This window comes from Muntiacus reevesi, chromosome 11 (assembly GCF_963930625.1).
Source record: "Muntiacus reevesi chromosome 11, mMunRee1.1, whole genome shotgun sequence".
Classification (NCBI taxonomy): Eukaryota; Metazoa; Chordata; class Mammalia; order Artiodactyla; family Cervidae; genus Muntiacus; species Muntiacus reevesi.
This window is the reverse complement of record NC_089259.1, coordinates 75,703,333-75,724,144: the sequence shown is the minus strand read 5'-3', so window position 1 is coordinate 75,724,144 and position 20,812 is coordinate 75,703,333. Positions and strand designations below refer to the sequence as shown.

Here is a 20,812-nt window from a genome sequence, read left to right as displayed (position 1 = left end):
GAGGTAGGTGGAAGCTTTGGTTGATGTTTTTTAATTAATAAGTAGGTAGTTATCTGAAAATTTGTAGTAACCAGATAGTAATATGGTTTAAAATCTTAGCCCTTGAAGTACATTTTTCTTCAGCATTTAAGAGTTAGGCTTGTAGGTCAGAAGTAACAAGAAACTCATTGCCAGAGTAGCTCCTGTCAAGGCGGTGGATTGGACACTCAGGCTAAGATTCAAACCCCCACTGAACCACTTATGGTGTTTAGCATTGCTCAGATCAGGTTTGTTCAAAACATCTTTCTTCATCTGTAATAGGTGGGCATAGAAGCAGTCTTGCAAACTGTTTCAAGCAAGGATCATAGGTAATATTGGTGAAGTACTTAACCACCAGCAGTCAATGAATGGTAGCTTTTTCGTACCTATTGGTTCAGGCTCAGACTATTGAAATTAGATTAAAATCAGTGAAACGAATGATTCAAAAATAAGTTTTTAGCAAAACTATTTTTTTGCCCAAACATGATTCCCAGTAGCCAAGATTCCTTGACCTGTGTACTCAGTTGCTCAGTCACCTCAGACCCTGTAACCCCATGGACTGTAGCCCACCAGGCTCCTCTGTCCATGGGATTTTTCCCAGGCAACAGTACTGGAATGGGTTGCTATTTTCTGGCTTGGAATCTTCCTGAACCAGGGATCTAATCTGCATTTCCTGTGTCACATAAGTTCTTTACCCCTGCGACCTAGTTGCAACTAATTTTCTCTCAGTGCTAATCCTGATAAAGTACTTATTTGCATTTCCTACAAATGTAAAATTATATGCGTAACTTTTGTTCCTAAATGTATTTTGCAGGAATTAATATAATTACCTATTTGTCTCTCCCTCCGCCCAACAGAGTAGATTGTAAAATTACTGGAACCAACAACTGTTGACTGTTGTATACCCCACTCTTTATATTTAGCAGGAATTCTATAAATATTGTGTAAATGACCACTTTCCCAACCTCAAATCTAAATCTGCAGGGCATCTTGCACCCTATTGAATTTTCTCACAAGTCTGGCAAATGTTAGTTCAGATCCCATCAGAGCCATATTATAATCCTGAGATATGGGCTGAACTGTGTCCTCCAAAATTCAAATGTTGAAGCGCTAACCCCCAGTATCTCAGAATGTGACCGATTGGAAATTGGGCCTTCTTAAAGTTAAAATGAGGCCATTAGGGCAAGTTAATCAGTCTGACTGGTGTCCTTAGAAGAGGAAATTTGGACCCCCAGACACTAAGGCTCTTTGCACAGAGGAAAAACCAAGTGAGGACAGAGGGAGACGGCAGCGACCTGCAAGCCAAGAAGGTTCAGGAAACCAAACCTTGGATCTTGACTCCCAGCCTCTGGAGCTATGAGAAAATAAACGTCTGCAGTGTAAGCTACCAATCTGTCATTTCGTTTTGGTAGCCCTTCTTCAGTGTTGAGAATCTGAATAAAATGGAGATGCCACTTCTCTTGTGCGGTTACTCTGGGATCAGTGACTTCACATGAAGCACCTAGTAGGTAACGACACTCCTGTTAGTTTATTGAGTGAGTGACGGAGGCGGAGAGCACCATGAGTAAAACTGAAATACAGAATGTGATTGAATCATAGAGCACCTCGCCTGAACCCCTCTGGTGTCTGGGGAAGGCAAGTTGGCAGGTATTATAGCTGCTGCACCAGCTTGTCCTAGTGATGGGGCATTGTAGCAGGAAAAAGAACACTTTCAGGATTTGCTCTAAATGAAGTTACCTGAGACCTAGGTAAAACCAAGTAGTCAGTGTGAGCATTTGAGTACTGTAAGTGCTTGTAAAACCAGAGCAACATGTCTTGGCTACAAAATGTATTTTGGAAGGAACATCAACTGAGGAGCGTTCATTTGATTAATAAGGATTTGGTTCCTTTGGATGCTGTTTAAAGGGCTTCGCAGGCAGCACTCGTGGTAAATAACCCGCCTGCCAATGCAGAAGGCATAAGAGATGCAGGTTCAATCCCTGGATCGGGAAGATCCCCTGGAGGAGGGCACAGCAACCCACTCCAGTATTCTTGCCTGGAAAATCCCATGGACAGAGGAGCCTGGTGGACTATAGTCCATAGGGTCACAAAGAGTCAGACACAACTGAAGTGACTTAGCAACAGCAGCAGCAAAGGGCTCTCTATCAAGATTCTGCCAGAATACACATTATATAGGCTAGTAATAGCAAGCACTTAAATAGCAATTCCTATCTAGAAAGCACTGTTCAAAACACTTTACACGTATTAACTTATTCTTCAGAACAGTTTGTAAGATAAGTACTATTATCCCCATTTTATCCAATGAGGAATTATGCACAAGAAAAACAATCTTAAACTTGCCCAAGATGGTAACAGCTAGTTAGTAACAAGCCAGTAATATGAACTTTCATTGCTTTTCTGGAGACCCCTAAGAAAAACTGACCAAGAAATTATGACAGGAATGTTACCAATCTTCAAAGAGCAACAGGTAGTCACTTGCTTACAGATTCTGGAAAAGCAGTCCCTGTAAACCTCAGCGTGCTCCTCATAACTGCCAAACTTGTAAACCAAGTTATCAAGTGATCATGTATATTAAGTGTTGACTGTGGCCAGTAGGCAATATGTATAAACTCATCCTCCTTTCCTAGATGTCACTGTGTTCTTTGTTTTATGTTGCATTCATCTCCATTTTTTACCAAACTCTTCTCTGAAATATTTGGCTGAGCTATATGAAATCAACCAGATTTGACCTCCAGAAATTAGTTTCATTTGGTTCAAGCTAAAGAATTACATTTTCTATTTCCTGTTATAAAGTCTTACAAAAATCTAAAATTACAGACATATGCCTATAGTCTCACTGATTATAAAAGTCAGAAGATGTTTCTTATGCTACTCAGGCAGAATTGACAAATTCTGTCATGTACTTCTGTCATATACTTCAAATTATAAGGCCATTCCATCTTTAAAAGTTCAAAACATTCACATGATTAAAAGTAGAAAACAAAACTTTATTGATGAAAACTTCTTAAAAGTTCCAATATGAAGTAACAAAATCAACAACCTACAAATCTCTTTCAGTCCTTTGCCTTTCAAGCAAAATATTCTCTTCAGAAAAATGCCCATTTTGTAATATCCCCATCTGTAGGCTAGGAGTATCTGAGTGGATACATGGATATAAAATTCAAAAGAGAAGGAAATGAAAATATTTTCAAAATAAAAATCTGAACCCTTTCCTTGAGGTGTATTGCAATATGGTTACCAACAGATTCAGCACCTTGTAATAATCAAGTTACTGACTGGAGTCCTAGAACAGCCCCTGGAATGAAAGAACAAGAGATCCTAGTTGTTCATGAGTCACAGGTTGGCAGCAGAAGAAAAACTGGCAGCAACTGGACAGGAGCTCAGATACATGAAATCCATACATTCTGAACGATTACACACTCACTTCAAATAGCTAATAGTCTATATGGTTTTACAAAAGGAAAGAGCTCAGAGCCTGGAATATGGATAGTTGCCCTCTGAGTGATGGGCAGTCCTAACGCATCCTTAATGCTTTTTTTTAATCAACACATGACTCCATATGGGGGGACCAGTCAAATATCAGATCTCATTTCAAAGGTTACCTTGGGTGTAGGAACTGCAGATGCCACTTGTTGTTTTGTTGTTCTAGTCGCTAAGTCATGTCTGACCCTTTGCGACCCCATGGACTGTAGCCCGCCAGGCCCCTCTGTCCATGGGATTTCCCAGGCAAAAATACTGGAGTGGGTTGCCATTTCCATCTCCAGGGGATCTTCCCAAGCCAGGGATCAAACCCATGACTCTTGCATTGGCAGGTGGGTTCTTTACCACTGGGCCATCAGGGAGACCCACTTGTTCATTTACTCTATCCCTAAACCAAGGTTTATTGTAGACTTATAGAAGTTTTTCAAGAACTAAAATTCTTGTCAATATGAAACAACAACATACCAAGAAAGTCCAGAACACCTGAGTTGATGCACAAAGTCACCCATCTGCACCAGCAGAAAAGATCAGTGCCTGGAGTCTTTTCTCTCTTGCCTCTTTATTGAGAATCCTGAGAAAGTAATCAGGAAAAATACGAGGCAGGCAAGATACCGCTACACGTAGAAAGGAATTTCTAGACTCACTAAATTATTTGAAATGAGCTTTAACCACGAGAGAAAAACTAGAAGTCAACAGCCCCAATTTTTTTCAAAGGGCAGAGAGTGAGTACCTTAAATTTTGAGCTTAGGAATAAAACTGCAACAAATATCTGGGGGTCAACTCATGAGAAATCCCTTCATGCTTAAGTATTTCAAATCATGATGCTATTGAATGAAATTGTGTCTGATTTGTTTATATGTAATTTTATTGGACTTTGCAAAACAGTCCAGAATGTTCATATACTCTTAATTTTAAAAGGACAAAAAAAAAATCTGTGCTTATCTGTTTATATGTCTGCAATCACCCATCCTATTCATATACAAACTTATTTACTGGAGGAACTACAAGGTTATGTTTTGCCCCACAAGATCTGTTCCTATTTAACGTAGACTTAAAATCTCGCACTGCCTCAACGCAGTCCCGCCCCGCCCAGCTGTGTGTGTGACACCCATCGTAGGGACGCAGCGTGGTCAGTCATTCCCCTCGTAATCACTGTAACCGCGGTAGCCACTGTTCCTTCTCTCGTGGATACTGGACATCTTTTTCCACGTCGAGTCCTGATGGAAACCAGTACTGAAAGACCGGCCCAGGCGCCCGTGCTGCTTCTTGGAGATATTGTCCTCGCTCTCAGATTTGGCAATTCCCTGGGCATGTGTTGGAGGCTGTGATTCCTGTCTCATGGTTCCAAACGGAAAGTTCCAAAGGCCAAATCTTTGCCAGCTAAGCCTCTGGAATGCTATGATGCAATGCAAATTTCCTCCAACCTGAGAAGAAATAAAAAAAATGTTGGCTTCAGAAAACACTAGGAAACTAGTTATACTATAATATGTGGGTTCCAACGAATTGTCTTATTTTCCCTCCTTCGTGCGTGTGTGCTGCTGTGCTGACTCTTCGCGACCCCATGGACTGTAGCCAACCAGGCTCCTCTGTCCATAGGATTTCTTCCCACAGTTACCTGCATCTAAATAGTATTTATCCTTTCCAACATCATCAGATCACACTACCCAGCATCTTTCCTGACCAGCTGCCTTTACAAAAATATAACGATGTCCACAGGAGCCAAGACCCCTTCCCCACCCCCATATGCCTGTCTACCTTTCACACATGCTTGGCCCTCCCACATTGCCTAATCCAAACACCAAGCTCATTCGTCTTCCTCTCCCCACTATGTGTTCTTTACATGTTAGTGGGATTACAGCAATGGGCTGTCTCCTCAACCCACAGAACATACCATTCCCTGAGAACGGCCCCCAGCAGCTTTGTCTGTAAACACAACTCTGCCCCAAGGCCACAGTTAATGCCCTGGGAGTCAGCGCCTGATTCCAGCTGGGCTATGACTACAGAACTGGGCTGGAGGCAGGCCCGTCTCAGGCTAGACTGTTCTTCTGAAAAGGAGACCTAAGTTGAAAGGTGATGATCTTCAGGAAGCAAGCAGAAAGACAGCTGAGAACGAGACAGACTAGCTGCCTGCCCCTGATAACATTTCCGCCTGGCACCCGGCTGGACGTCTTGCCTTTTTCCTCATTTTTATTTTAAATTAGAAGATAATTACTTTACAGTACTGTGGTGGTTTCTGCCATACCTCAACATGAGTCGACCACAGGGATACATAGGCCCCCTCCCTTTTGAACGTCCCTCACGCCTCCCACCCACGTACCACCCCTCTAGGTTGTCACAGAGCACCGGCTTTGGGTTCCCTGCAGCATACAGCAAATTCCCACCAGTGGTCTATTTTACATATGGTGATGTATGTGTTTCAGTGCTGTTCTCTCAAATCATCCCACCCTCTCCTTCCTCCACTGTGTCCAAAAGTCTTTTCTTTATGTCTGTCTCCTTTGTCGCCTTGCATGTAGAATCATCAGTACTATCTTCCTATATTCCATATATATGTGTTAGTATACTATATTTGTCTTTCTCTTTCTGACATACTTTATTCTGTATAAAAGGCTCTAGGTTTATCTACTTTATTAGAACTGACTCAAATGCGTTTCTTTTTATAGCTGAGTAATATTCCATTGTGTATATGCACCATAACTTCTATACCCATTCATCTGTCAGTGGACATCTAGGTTGTTTCCATGTCCTAGCTATTGTAAATTTCCTTTTAAAGACACGTGTCCTCAATTTTCACTTTTCGGTCTAAAACGGTATGCACTGGGTTTCTGTTATTTACAACCTAGAGTGCTGAGTAAAATAACTGCATTTTGGCCAGTTGAGAAATACTTTCTCACACACTGGTACTCTTACCTTCTTTGTCTTTCGATACTGCAGTCCCCTCTCTAAGTGCCGGATATCTAGATATTCTGGATTTTGAGTGTTTAGATCAGTAACAATATCTGCCCATCTATTGTTAAAGAAGAATAAAGCACAATTTTCTTTAAGTTCAAAATACTTTTAAAAAGTAATGGAACTTTTCACGTGAGCAATTTGCTACAACAGTACCATGGCATTACTTCTCCCACCAGAGCATTATTTCATCCATTAGGTTTCCATAAATCCTCTTTTTAATGACAGTTCTCTTTATCCAACTAATGCCAAGGTTAAAAATGGTTACTCTCCATATGAAATAAAAATATACATCAATCTGTTAAGTGACATCCTGCAGGCTAGTGTGGAAACATTCCATATTTTCTTTTTAATTGGAGTCAAGTATATTTTCAAAAGTTTTATAAGTTAGTATGCCTTTATTCACAAACAACATGATTGATGGTGCAGAAAATCCAAAACAATTACAAATTGCTTTGTATTTCAAATCTGTTACTAGAACTAACAACTGAATTTGATAAAGGTGTAAGATTTAAGGCCTATATAGAAAAATTCATTGTATTTTTGTACACTACCAGAAAATAATTGAGATAAGATATTTTAAAAATCAGCTTACAGGAACAATATTCAATATTGTAATAACCTATAATGGGAAATAATTTGAAAATATATATATATACATATAACTGAATCACTTTACTGTACACCTAAAACTCACAAAACATTGTAACTCAACTATTACTTCAACTAAATAAATTTATAACAGCATCAAAAAATATACACACTTAGGAAAAATTTTTAACAAAATATATATAAAATTCTATGGTGAGAAATACCATTGCCAAAAGAAATTAAAGCTCTAATTAAGTGGAGATAAAGTCTGTGTTTATAAAGAGAAGACTCCACATTATTCAGATGTAATGCTCCCCAAACTAAACTATGGATTCTATGGATTCTAATCTAATTAAAATTCCAACAAGCTTTTCAGCAGAAATTGAGGAAAAGTGGAGAGGGACGGGTTAACATACTTTTTACAGTGAATAGCAGGATGTTTTCTACTTGATTCTCCAATTAAGATCCAATATTCTACTTCCTGTGGTGTGAGGGGACCCCTGCTAGATATAAAATACATTCACAGTAAGCTTCATAAAGTCATTCACTCCCTTGAAAATATTACTTTAATTATATACTGATAAAACATACACTGAGGTTTATGCAGAAATAGCATTCAGTAGCGCTAGAACAGAACTGGAGTTAAGGTTTGAACAAAACTCCAAAGGCCATTAAAGAGGAAGCATAAATTAGGGTAGGGTTTGATCCCTTGTTACAAAATGCTTTTGTTTACTTGCTAAGTCGTGTCTGACTCTTTTGAGACCCCATGGACTGTAGCCCACCAGATTCCTCTGTCCATGGTATTCTCCAGGGAAGAATACTGGAGTGGGTTGCCACTTCCTTCTCCAGGGGATCTTCCGGATCCAGGGAGGGAACCCACCTCTCCTGCATTTCAGGCAGATTCTTTACCACTGAGCCACCAGGGAATCCTGAGAAAAGCCTAATAAACTGAACAAAACTCTGCAAAAGATTAAGCTACAGTGTTTAAGGGGATAGTCTTACTTGGTGTAAGGAAAGAAAATCATCAAGTCTTCCGATGTCTAATGAACCAAATATTTCATAAATGCTTTCAACAATATATTTTCCTGGTAAAGTATGCACATAAAATATAAAAATACTTACCTATATGCTTTATTTGCCTTAACAGGGGTTGCTTCAAAGCCAATTGGACAAAAATAATGATTTTGGCAATGATAGATATAAGCTAATGATTCATCTTTCAATCCATGAGTTAACTTCGACAAGGCCCCAGAAGCTACAAAAAAGCAAAAACAAACCAACTGAGGGATCATAATGCACTGTCTATGCTTTATACAAACAATTAGCTAAGGACTCAAAGGCAGAAGAGACATTACTTGGTACAAATGGACATTGCTGCGGAAAAAATGAATAACTATTGATAGATTTTAATTAATGGATTTCAATTTTACCCTTTAGACTGAAATTCAGATAAACTGAATAGCAAACTAAATAACTGAAATATGTCCTTAAAAACCTTAAAATAACACACATGCTTGTCTACGAAAGTTAATACTTGGTATATATAGCAAGGGTCTCAACTTCTCTGGTTGTACATATCTGTCACTAGAAATTTCTAAGTAAGAATGTCCATGATAAGCATGTTTGTTTATAAACTATGTATATTGACTACTAATATAAAAGATACACAAAAATAGAAATTTTTAATTAGATTAAAATGTGGACATTCCAATTCATTCTTCTCAGACCGCAGTGATCACTCTGCACAGCTGTCATATGCAAACATCCCAATTTGGAAACTGCTGAAGTATATGGACAAATACAAACTCCAAACAAGTTCCAAAGATGAAAACTTTCTCCCATTAAGACACATGACAATCCTTTCTACAAAAATCACCCAAATTAGAAGAACAGCTTTCACAAGTCAAGTGGTAAGAACATCTTTATAGAGACTGGCTGGTGAACCACTGTATCCTCTTATAACTGCTTCTCCTTTTATCTTTTCGATGGCTGCGTGAATTAGTTACAAAGTAATTTCAAAAGTATTACATAAGAAACCAGTCTTGAGGGAGGTGGGAGGGGGGATCGGGATGGGGAATACATGTAACTATATGGCTGATTCATGTCAATGTATGACAAAACCCACTGAAATGTTGTAAAGTGATTGGCCTCCAACTAATAAAATAATATTAAAAAAAAAAAAAAAAAAGAAACCAGTCTTTACCACCACTCAATACTTAAAGCCATTAACTGAGGTTTCATTAACTTGCATCTCCTGGAAGAAGCTAAATTATTCATGAACAAATAGCCCATTAACACGGGAAATCCTAAAAATGGTTGAAGTAGAAGAAAACTTGCACGTTATGGCTTTTCTGATGGACTTTCTGGTCACTGAAATAGCTGAAGCCCAAGAACAGATGGTCAATGGCTATAACAGTGCCAAGAAGGTGGGTGCCCACTCCCAACACCCACAGATACACACGACTTGGGAGCTCCATGGAGACCATAACATTTCTGTCTTAAACTCTTTCTCCAAGGTTTTCTCAGCTAGGAGATTTTTACTCATAGATTCACCATAGATTTTTACTCCATTATGTGCATTCCTGCATGCAAGGTAATCTTTTCTACTACAATCTCTATTTCATAATGATAAATAAGTCTTTCTGCTGTTTCGGGCTGAGTTCCCCAGACAAACTAAAAACTGACACCCAAGGACAGTTCTAAATGAAGAATTCTAAGAACTAAAATCCAGAAGATGCTCAGTATTTCATTTCCATAGCTGAACCTGATCGTAGATATATTCCAGAATAGTAAGCAAATGTAAATGGGTTTGGATTCTTCATAAATCCAGTAACTACTAAAGATTCTTACACACATAACTGGCTTAGGCAGAACTCTTGAAATCTGTCAGATTGTGAAAATGCCAAATAAAAAGTTACCCCAGATAACTAAAACTTCCTGTGAAAGAACTTTATTGTAACTTTTTAATGGAAATCTTTATTTCACACTTCCCTCCTTAAGTCAAATATAATCCAAAACAGCTGATTTCCTTATTGTGACTATGAATAGGAGTCACATTAATGTCTGGAACATATTCAGGCGCAAATGAGATAGAAATGAAAGTTTGTCCTCATTAATATTCATGCTATTTCATCTGCTACAAATACTCTTCGACTATGTCCTCGTTTTCTAGAGGACACGAGGTAGGTTTTCTTCTATGGAGTAATGATCATGCTACTTGGGTATGTCTTTTGTTATTATTTCAAAGTACATGACAAAGTTCTGAAGGACTTAGATTGTTATTGTTCAGTCACTAAGTCTTGTCTGACTCTTGCGACCCCGTGGACTGTAGCCTCCCCAGGCTCCTCTGTCCCTGGGATCCTCCAGGCAAGAATACTGGAGTGGGTGGCCATTTCCTTCTCCAGGGCATCTTGCTGACTCAGGGATCGAACCTGGGTCTCCTGCACTGCAAGCAGATTGTTTACCAGCTGAGCCACCGGGGAAGCCCTGGATCAGGGCACTACCCTTGCTGCTACTCAGCTCTGTCGCTGTAGCTGAAAGCAGCCACAGACAGAAACAGCCACGGGCCGTGTGGAAGCAAATGGATATATCTGTGTGCCAATAAAACTCTATAAAATGGGCTGCGTGCTCACGGGCTGTTGTCTGCTGACCTCTAATTCAGATCAGTAATATTCAGATTTATTTTGACATGGAACTCCTTCTGCAAGGAAAGTTTACATGCCAGGCCAGTTCATAAAAAGGATCAAAGCTGTTACTGAGGCCCAAAAGGAGGGAGGGAATCTATGGGCTCACCCCTCTCCCCTCACCAGCCCTAAGGCACCACCATAGAATTCCCAGGACTCAGCTGAGCACAGAGTGAAAAATCACTGAGATTCCCGTCAATGGAAGACCATACTCCTGATAAAGAAGCAGGATAGCACCTCTTTAGAAAGGCAACAGCGTATGTGCATGCTAAGACACTTCATTGTGTCTGACTCTTTGTGACTCCATTGACTGTAGCCCGCCAGGCTCCTCTGTCCATGGGATTCCCCAGGCAAGAATACTGAAGTGGGTAGCCATGCCCTCCTCCAGGGATCTTCCTGACCCAGGGATCAAACCCGAGTCTCTTACGTCTCCTGCATTGCCAGGCTTTACCACTAGCGCCACCTGGGAAATCCAGAAAGGCCACAGCAGTAGTTCTCAAACCTGAGCAGGAAGGGCTTGTTAAATAACAGATTTCTGATACCTACCCCCTCAGTGACTGACCCAGTAGATCTGACGTGGGGACCAATAATTTGCATGTCTAACATGCAAATCTACCAGGTGATGCTGATATTCATCCAGGCGTCACATCTCGAGAGCCACTGGTCTAAGGTTAACAGGAAATTTTTATTGAATTCAATTCAGGAAGCAATTAATGAACAGTTACCAACTATTGGGTTAGCCAAAAAGTTCCTTCAGGCCTTTCTGTAAGCTGTATCATGACAGTTTCTGTAACAGGAAAACCTGAATTGTTTGGCCAACCCAATATATCAGGAACCATAAGGAAACAAAAGACAAGGAATGCACAGTACCTCAAGCTGCCCTCGTAGAGAAGATAAAAGAGGTGACTTGGATATAGGGTGGGAAAAATGCCATGAGAAAAAAAGGGGTGTAATTCAAAGGAGAAAGAGCACCTCGGGTTTAAGGAATCAAGAAGGGGGTGGCATTCAGGACAGAACAAAATCAAGTGGCAGGATTCTGACAACCCAGAGAGAGGAAGGGGCGTGTGGAGAAAACCACACTACTGCACGGGAGGGAGACAGTCAGGAAAGAGCACATCGTCTGGTCCAGAAGGGAGGGCACCCCAGAAATGCAGGGTGAGGTCAGAAAAAGGTCACCTTCTGAAACAAAAGACAGTAAACACGGCACTCAGTACTTTAAGGCAGTCACCCAAGACAGTGATGCTACCCAGAGATGGAAACCAAATTCAGACTGATGTGGAGTCTAAACCAGAGGATATCAAGAATCTGAAACTTCAGCGACAAACAGCCACTGCCAAATGCAGAGCCACGATGCGGATGGTGTAGAGAAAGCAGAACGAAACTACCAGAACGTGCTGGCCCACTGGCCCCGGAGGGGCAGTGCGTGTCCTGAGCAGCCAGCGAGAAAACGCCTGTGCCTTTGATACTATATTTCTCACTCTCAGTTAATATACTAGCATTCTGATATTCTGTGAGCCTGCTGAGTAAGAGTCTATTCTACAAGTTCTATTCTATAAGAACAGAACTCCAGAGAACTCTAAAAGAACTTATCAAAATGTATTTTTATACCTTCAAAGACAAGAACCAGATTCTGTAATCTAGCAACACAGTATCATCCTGCAAGGTTCTTAGACCTTTGAATCTTCTAAATTCAACTGGTACATGCAGGACAGCATCGAAAGACCAATCTGTTCTCGCCTGGGATGATGCTAAGGACCTGACGCTTTCAGCAAGCTACAGAGTCCCCAGAGTAGGAAAGGATATATTAGCGCCACACACAGAAAAGACTGATCCGATCTTGTGTCGAATATGAACTGGAGAAAACCAGAAGACGAGGAAAACAGAATATAAACGCACAGTCCACTCAAGATGCACTAGGACACTGTAGTTAACCGGTAGCAAGGGCCACGGTGAGCGTATACACGAGTTACGTCGGGATAGGGCAAAGGTGTCTACTAGAAGAATAAAAACCAAATACATGAATGCTAGTGTAATTTTCAAGCTAGCTATAAAAAACAAATGAATCTAGATGTTCCTGGCACAAAAGCTGGTAACTAAGGGAACCAACAGTTTGACATTTTACTCTAATAAGTAATAGTAATAGGAAGTGAATAATAATAAGTGAACCAATAGTTTGACACTAATGTTGACAACTTCTGGCACAAAATTTTGTGAGTCATTATTAAATACAGCTCTTAAAAAATGCTTCAACTCAAAAACAACAACAACAACAAAAAATGCTTCAACTCATATTCACAGTCAAATCTGTTAATTTTTGTTAAAATCCCTGGATTTTGCTTTTATTCCATGAGTGAGGGCTTCCCAGGTGGTTCAGTAGGAAAGAATCCGCCTTCCAATTCAAGAGATGCAGGTTCAATCCCCGGGTCCGGAAGCTCCCCTGGAGAAGGAAATGGCAACCCACTCCAGCATTCTTGCCTGAGAAATCCCACGGACAGTGAAACTTGGCAGGCCACAGTCCATGAGGTTGCAAAGTTGGACATGACTGAGCGTGCACAAGCTCAGTTCACATTTCTGGAAGGCCCACAAGAAATGAGCATGTCAACCAGAAAAGAGGGAGTTCCAAAACCTAAGAAGTGTAGTCACCAGGAAAATGTAAAGTCTGTTGAAGAAAACAGGCCTGAGAGTCCTTAAAAATAATCTAGGCATGGGACTGCCCTAGTGGTCCAGTGGTTAGGACTCCGAGCTGGCACTGCAGGGAGTGTGGGCTCAGTCTCTGGCTGGGGAACTGGGATCCCACGTGCTATGCCACAGGGCACCCCACAAAAAAAATCTAAACAAATAAAAGATACATTTCAAAGAATTTTTTTTAATGCACACTAACAACTGGCCAGGGTTTTACTACTGAATATCCCAGAGGCAAACGAGAAAAGCCTATCTCTGCAACTCTGTCTTCTACAATGAGATGGAACAGGAACGACTCCTGCTCGACACAGGCTAACACTCTCCACTGGGAATACAATCGGAAGTCCCAAGGGTCACATGGGTAAAGTCAGAGAGCACACAACTAAAGCGACTTAGCAACAGCAGCAGCATCATACTTAGAATCAAAGGGCTACTGAGGGAAGTCCCTATGACCGAGGCGCTGGGCAGACACATTAAAAAAGACGCAACTTCACATAAGGCTGCACATCCCAAATGCCAAACAACAGAAAAAATGACCAGCATTACAGAAATTAAGAGGAATCTTGAGTGTCAGACATAAGGCAGGGCTTGCTAAGGACCACTGAGGCTGGAAGACGAAGATCAAAGGGGACGTGGATCAGTTATCCTTCAGGAAGACACATGTAGAAAAAGAGATAGTGAGGAGTCAAGTCTTGTAATAGGGAAACTGAAAACAGGAACAAAACTGAGAAAATACAGTATCGAAATTTATTTGAAGAAATTATAGCAACAATTCCTCTCCTCCCATCAATAAAAAAGAGAAGGGATGGAGAGAAGAGCTTCTTCCTCAAAGGAAAAACGCTGATGTGTGTTGCAAAGTCTATCCTCTATTAGTTTTTCATTGCCTGATCAATTACTGAGAGAGGCTGTGTTGACAGCCACCATGGAAAGAGAAAAAATTATTAACACATTTCAGGCTTCCCTTTTCACGGAGAAAGGAAAGGAAAGTGAAGTTACTCAGTCGTGTCTGACTCTTTGCGACCCCATGGACTGGAGCCTACCAGGCTCTTCCGTCTGTGGAATTTTCCCGGCAAGAATACTGGAGTGGGTTGCCATGTCCTTCTCCAGGGGATCTTCCTGACCCAGGGATCGAACCCGGGTCTCCTGCATTGCAGGCAGATGCTTTGCCATCTGAGCCACCAGGGAAGCTCCATGGAGAAAGGTCCCCTGCAACTGCACAGAGTTCAGTCAGTAAGAATAAAATTAACATTTATTGAGTCCTTACTCTGTCAAGCAAGGGACTAAGTATATTACAAATACATCTCCTTTTATCTTCACAGTGACCCTATGGGGTGGAAATACGGAGACAAGGTCTACACCGGCTCAGTAAGATAACAGTCTACACTGGCTCAGCGAATGAGATTTTAAGTGCCTCGTTCAGATCACAGAACCAGTATGTGCAGAAACCAATATGCAGACTCCAAGTCTGCCTGACTCACAAGCAGCTTGATACACCTGCGAAAAGGCAACAGAAATAGACCCTGTTTATTTACCGTTACTCGGCGTTCAGTCCTTGATCTTGGTAAACCAGGCACTCTCTCTGCGAACAAAGACTCTGCTTGAGCAGACCTCAGTTTGATTTCGCACGCACGCAGCAGGAAGCGGCAGCTTGCAGCAAGCAGCAGCAGGTGCTCGCTGAAAACAGCGGCTTAGTTTCTCAGACCCAGACTCCTAACCCCTGGGCCACAGGAGCCAGCAGCTGGGGCTAAGGTTCCGAGGCTTGCCTGCCTAGTCAGGAACAAATTCAGGCGAGCAGGCAGAAGATAAAGAGTAAAGTAAAAAGTTTATTGGAAGGAAAAGTACCTGGGGAAAGGCACATGGGCAAACTCAGAGAGAGAGCGGTGCCTTTGGGAAGTTAAAATCCTTTATAAAGGGGCGGTTTTCCGGATCTATGTCTTCCCTCAGGCCAATCACCTTGCTTTGTCCCCCAGTTAATATGTCTCAGGACCCTCCCCTGGGGTGTGCACGCACACGCTAGCCAGGATGGATCTCAAAGTGAAGGCTTCTGGGAGGAGCACGACTCATTATGGCCTGGAATTCTCTTCTGACTTTTGACTCCAAGGAGCCTTTCTGCGCATGGGTAGTGTCTCCTTATCAGACAGGGTTTTTCCCTTGTTTGTCCTCGCCATGATTATTCCCTTGACGTAAGAGACAAAGACTGGCCATATATCCTGTTCCCTGTTGGGTGTAAATTCCTCAACGGGAGCCCAGCTGTCCCTGATGTCAAGAAATGCAAAGAGGAAGCTGACTGACTATAAATTCCCCAACCTGGAGCCCACCTATATCCTACCTCAAGTAAGGCATTGCTGAGCCTTCTTCTCAGCTGGGCTTGGACCTTGGGCTTCTGTGTCCATCCTGGCTGAATCCAGTTTTAGCAAAAATTCTGCCAAAGTCAGTTGAGAGAGAATCCCCAACCTGGATACCAGATCAAGGTCCTTGTCCTTCACTCTTAAAGCCGAACCCTTAGACTGCCTGAGATAAGACCTGTTAGACCGGTTCAGCAAGGACCCTTGGTGTCTCTTCTTAATAACCTTCCATCCATGGAACCCTCGCTTTGCGAGTTAGTTTGTTGCTCCAGGTTGAGCCCGATTGCTCTCCCATGACCCAGTTCCCCATTACAACAGCCTTCAACAGTCTCCCTTACCCTTTTGACAAGTGTCAGAAGAACATTTTCTTTAACACTGTGTGGTAGGTTTCTGATCGTAAAGTCAAAAGGTGATTATGAGATTTTAAAAATGGAAATGTTCAAATAATGCAAATTATTTAACTAGCACATAACTAACACAATCCTTAGGATCGGCTGCATTTTTCTCTGTAACAACCAAGACCCTTTTATAACAGAACTGTGTCACTTTCACAGTCCGTCGTCCTGTTGTTACACATTAGTACGCCAGTCTAACATCAAATATTCTAAAATCCTTGCATTCCCTTTCAGGAAGAGGAACTGCAAATTCCATGCTGCTTCCGGAAAGGATTTTAGTAGCAGCAAGCTCTCTCTCTCTCTCTCTCTCTCTCTCTCACACACACACACACACACACAGACACACACACACACACCTCACGGACCCAAAAAACACACCATGCTAAAGCAGTGTTTGTGACATGCCATAAAGTTTTACAAGTTCTATATTCAAAGAGGAAAAGAACTAAAATATATTAAACTGTATACTGAAAAATACCCTATACATTACCATCAATATTATCTATTACGATTTCCTCTTAGATAGAGTGATAGACTGTATTTAGAGTTTACAGCATATCCCATGAATCAAAACCAATCTTTGAGATGAATCCTAAAGCATATACCTGTGTGTGTGTGTGTGTGTGTGTGTGTGTGTGTGTGTGTGTGTGTGTGTGTGTGTGTGTAAATCTTCTATGTATTTACTTACCAGTTTCTCCAGCTGTTTTATTCTTCCCATGAGGCTTATATAGAACATATGAGCATCCTTTTACATGGAAGTGGTCGTTAATTTGTCTAAACCACCTGAAAAATAACAAGAAGACTCACTCATAGCAACAATTCCATAACAAAGAAAGTGCCATTCCAATTTCAGTAAAATTCGGGCAGAGCCCAAGTCTGTCATATCTATCAGAAGTTGGGTTTGAACAGTTAGATACATGGTTTACTATCAATGCACACCTACAAAATTATTATTTTGCAGAACTAGAAATAAGGTCTTCCTCTAAGCACGAGCTTCATACCTCATAAGTGTCGTATTTCCAGTGAAGGGGCCGAACCTAATATCTTCAAATGGAGGCTGAAAGCCCAAAATGTGTAAAGCTTCTTCTTGGGTGATGGATGGAAGACTACAAAAGAAATATGACCTTTCATTTGACAATTTCCATCATATGCAAATACAACCTGTCCCAGTGTTACTATGTCTGTCTCATTTGCAAACAGTTTTACTAACATTTAAAATTTTTATCTTATCAAAAACAATGCATGCATATATTTTTAGCTAAAAGGTTTCAAACAAAATATGGCAGTTTCCCCCCAATTTCTCAAAAATCTATTCTTAAAAATCTTCCATTATAGGGACTTCCCTGGCAGTCCAGTGGTTAAGAATTCACCTGCAATGCAGGGGATTTGGGTTCGATCCCTGGCCAGGGAACTAAGATCCCACATTCTGCAGGACAACTAAGTCTGTGCGTCGCAACTAGGACCCAATGCAAACAATAAATGCATTTTTTAAAAAAAGAATATTTCTAAAAATCTTTCATTATTCTATATTTCAAAATCTTCCATTATAGCAAAAGCAACACCAAATAACTTCTCAATCTGGAGTTTAGAGACAGTAATCAATTATCATACTTACTTTCCAGCTCCCATTGTGCTGTATAAGAAATTCCAACAGGAAACTAATGAGGAGATGCCACAAGAAGTCTTATATTGTGGTCGGCTTATGCAGTACCTGAAAAAATAAAAGACTGCTTTCTTCACTTGAATAAACACAAAATACACACATAGAAACAGAACACTCATGGCAACTCAGCGTGTTAGCATAATGAAAACTTTGATCATTCAAACCAATGTTAAATATTTATTCACTTAAAGTATTTTCATATTTTTAAAACACATTATAAATGCATAACTGGCTCAAGTGGTAAAGAACACTCCTACCAATGCAGGAGCTCAGAAGATGCAGGTTCAATCCCTGGGTCAGGAAGATCTCCTGGAAGAGGAAATGGTAACCAACTGCAGTATTCTTACCTGGAAAATCCCATGAACAGAGAGGCCTGGAGGGCTTTAGTCCATAGGATTGCAAAGAGTTGGACACAACTGAGCATGCATGCATTATAAATGCATAACAATAAATCACGCTTTTTAAGAATGATGGCTAAGTACAACTAGTTAAAGTGAATATCACCCAGACAAATGGAAAAAAATTACAGATATATAAATTTAGATGTCAACTCCTAAAATTTCAAAGCAAACTCCTAGTTGAGCTACATGTATGACTATTTGCGCAACTTCAGCTGTAGGAATTCTTTATATTGTCTGGATATTAATCCCCTATCAGATACATGATCTGCAAACATTTTCCCCCACCTTGTAGGCTGCCTTTTCACTTTACTGATTGTTTCCTTTGTTGCACAGAAATGTTTAAGTTTGATGTAGTCCCGTTTGTCTATTTTTGCCTTTGTTACCTGTGCTTTTGGTGTCATAACCCAGAAAGTGAAAGTCACTCAGTCGTGTCTGACTCTTTGAGACTCCATGGACTATATAGTCCATGGAATTCACTAGGCCAGAATACTGGAGTGAGTAGCCTTTCCCTTCTCCAGGGGATCTTCCCAACCCAGAGATCAAACCCACGTCTCCTGCACTGCTGGTGGATTCTTTACCAGATGAACCACAAGGGAAGCTCAAGAATACTGGAGTGGGTAGCCTATCCCTTCTCCAGTGGATCTTCCTGACCCAGAATTGAACTGGGATCTCCTGCATTGCAGCAGATTCTTTACCAACTGAGCTATCAGGGAAGCCCCCAAATCACTGCCAAATCCAATGTCATGAAGCTTTTCCCCTATGTTTTCTACTAGGATCTTATAGCTTTAGGTCTTACATTTAGGTCTTTAATCAATTTTGAGCTAATTTTGGGGTATGACATGAAGTAAGGGTCCAGTTTCATCCTTTTGCATGTGGATATCACAGCACCATTTTCCAAAGAGACTATCATTTCCCCATCTTGTGGTCTCGGCACCCTTGCAGATTATTTGCCTATTTGCATGGATGTTTATTTCTAAGCTCAATTCTGTTCCATTGGTCTATGTCTGTCTTTAGGCCAGTACCACACCATCTTGGTTATTGTAGCTCTGTAACATGTTTTGAAATCAGGGGGTGTGTGGCCTGTGTCACCTTCCCGTAAGCACCACCTTCCCTGTAAATCCCTAGAGACAGGGTCCTCAGCTGGCATACAGGGGGTACGATAATCAAGTAGCGATCAGCACAGTGTTCTCTGCAACCCTCCCTGCATTTCTGTAGTGCTGACCTGTATCTCCTCAAAGAACTCAGATTCTTCCCCTCTCACTCCACGGCTCATACCCCAAGATTTAACCAGAGTCACCAAACGGTTCGGGGGTGTCACCTGAAATGTAGAGCAACCTGCATTGTTCAAGGCCAGCAGTAGTCTATGAGGTCTCAGTATCTCCTCTGTTAATACAGAATGTATGGGATCTGATGAGTACGTATTAGAGCTGATGGTTTGGGGACGTTGCTACTTCTTTGTTTCAGGGAAGATAGAGATTTCCTGCTTTTCATTTTGTTATTGTTTTCATGGGTTTGAGGGAACGAGTGGAGTAAAAAGACCTTACTCTGTCACAGTTCAATCTCCCTCCTCCATCTTACACACGTCTTCACAAATCCCTGGGATCAAGTTTAGGCACTGTTAAGATTTTTCATACTTCTTCATCAGTCAAAACTTGTTTACTACTCTTGTTCATGACCGGCTTAAAAGTTTTACTGACATTCTACTATCTCCTGTGGGTCTTTCCATTCCATCTCTAATCTTATAACATTCTTCCGGAAATATAGTTGTCATCCAGGTAATTTTTCCCCTTAGGTTATTTCTCACATCTATCTTTCCTCATCCAAGTCTTTATGGCCTTATGTTACACTATTAAGAATAATTACTCATATATGTGGTTAAAACAAATCCTAAGTCAAAGGGATTCAGAACAAAATGCATAAAACCTCGCTCCAAAGAAACTAAAATTAATGTTTTTTATCTGTGTCACTTCCGCAATACAGTCTACCAGTTTATCTTTGTAAGATATGCTTTTGTTAAGAAAGCATCAGTGGATTATCTCTACCCCAGAAAAAAGTTCTAAATCCTTAGCCTGACATCCAAGAAATAGACTGTGGAAGCTGTTAGAAAGAAAGAACAAGGACCCTGGAGTCCAATTCTCTTCAGTTTCAAGGCAAGATCTACATATTTGCCAGGTGATATTGGGTAAGTTTCTTAGCTGCTCTGAACCTCACTCCAGACAGACCAGTCTACTCTTCATTACCAACCTGCCAGACACTTTCCTGCCATCCATTCAAAGACCTTTAGACTCTCTACATCCTCATTTTCCTTTCTTAAGCCTCAGCTCCTCAGTGAAGCGCTTCAGTGATTGTTACCTCCTCTCGTGTCGGCTGTTTATACCCACCCATCATCTGACCAAGTTCCTGAGGTGTTTTACACTTTTCTCTCTTCTCAAATAGATTGGAGAATAAAGTCCTGTTTTCTGCCTCTCTGCACTCAACCCACAGCAAAGCGTCCAATATTTATAAAATAAGAGAAAGAAATCGAATATTTCTAAAACATCACAGAAAAGAATTTTTAAAACCTCCAGTCACAGATTAGTAGTACTTAAAAGCTATCATGACTTAAACA

At 41.0% G+C, this 20,812-nt stretch overlaps 1 protein-coding gene across 3 annotated transcripts in view; it reads right to left on the bottom strand.

Moving 5' to 3' along the window:
• Positions 1–2,984: 2,984 nt before the first annotated feature.
• BIVM (basic, immunoglobulin-like variable motif containing) overlaps positions 2,985–20,812 on the bottom strand; it is a 30,121-nt gene continuing 12,293 nt past the window's right edge. For 2 of the 3 annotated variants that reach the window (XM_065901842.1, XM_065901844.1), the window contains 7 exons: positions 17,756–17,851; positions 17,142–17,246; positions 16,829–16,923; positions 8,158–8,290; positions 7,452–7,538; positions 6,406–6,502; positions 2,985–4,922 (listed from right to left, as the gene is read on the bottom strand). In XM_065901842.1, coding sequence (XP_065757914.1) covers positions 4,629–4,922; positions 6,406–6,502; positions 7,452–7,538; positions 8,158–8,290; positions 16,829–16,923; positions 17,142–17,246; positions 17,756–17,851 — 907 coding nt within the window. In that variant the 3' untranslated portion in view covers positions 2,985–4,628. The remainder of the gene's footprint in view (positions 4,923–6,405; positions 6,503–7,451; positions 7,539–8,157; positions 8,291–16,828; positions 16,924–17,141; positions 17,247–17,755; positions 17,852–20,812) is intronic. The other variant, XM_065901843.1, reaches the window with a different exon arrangement.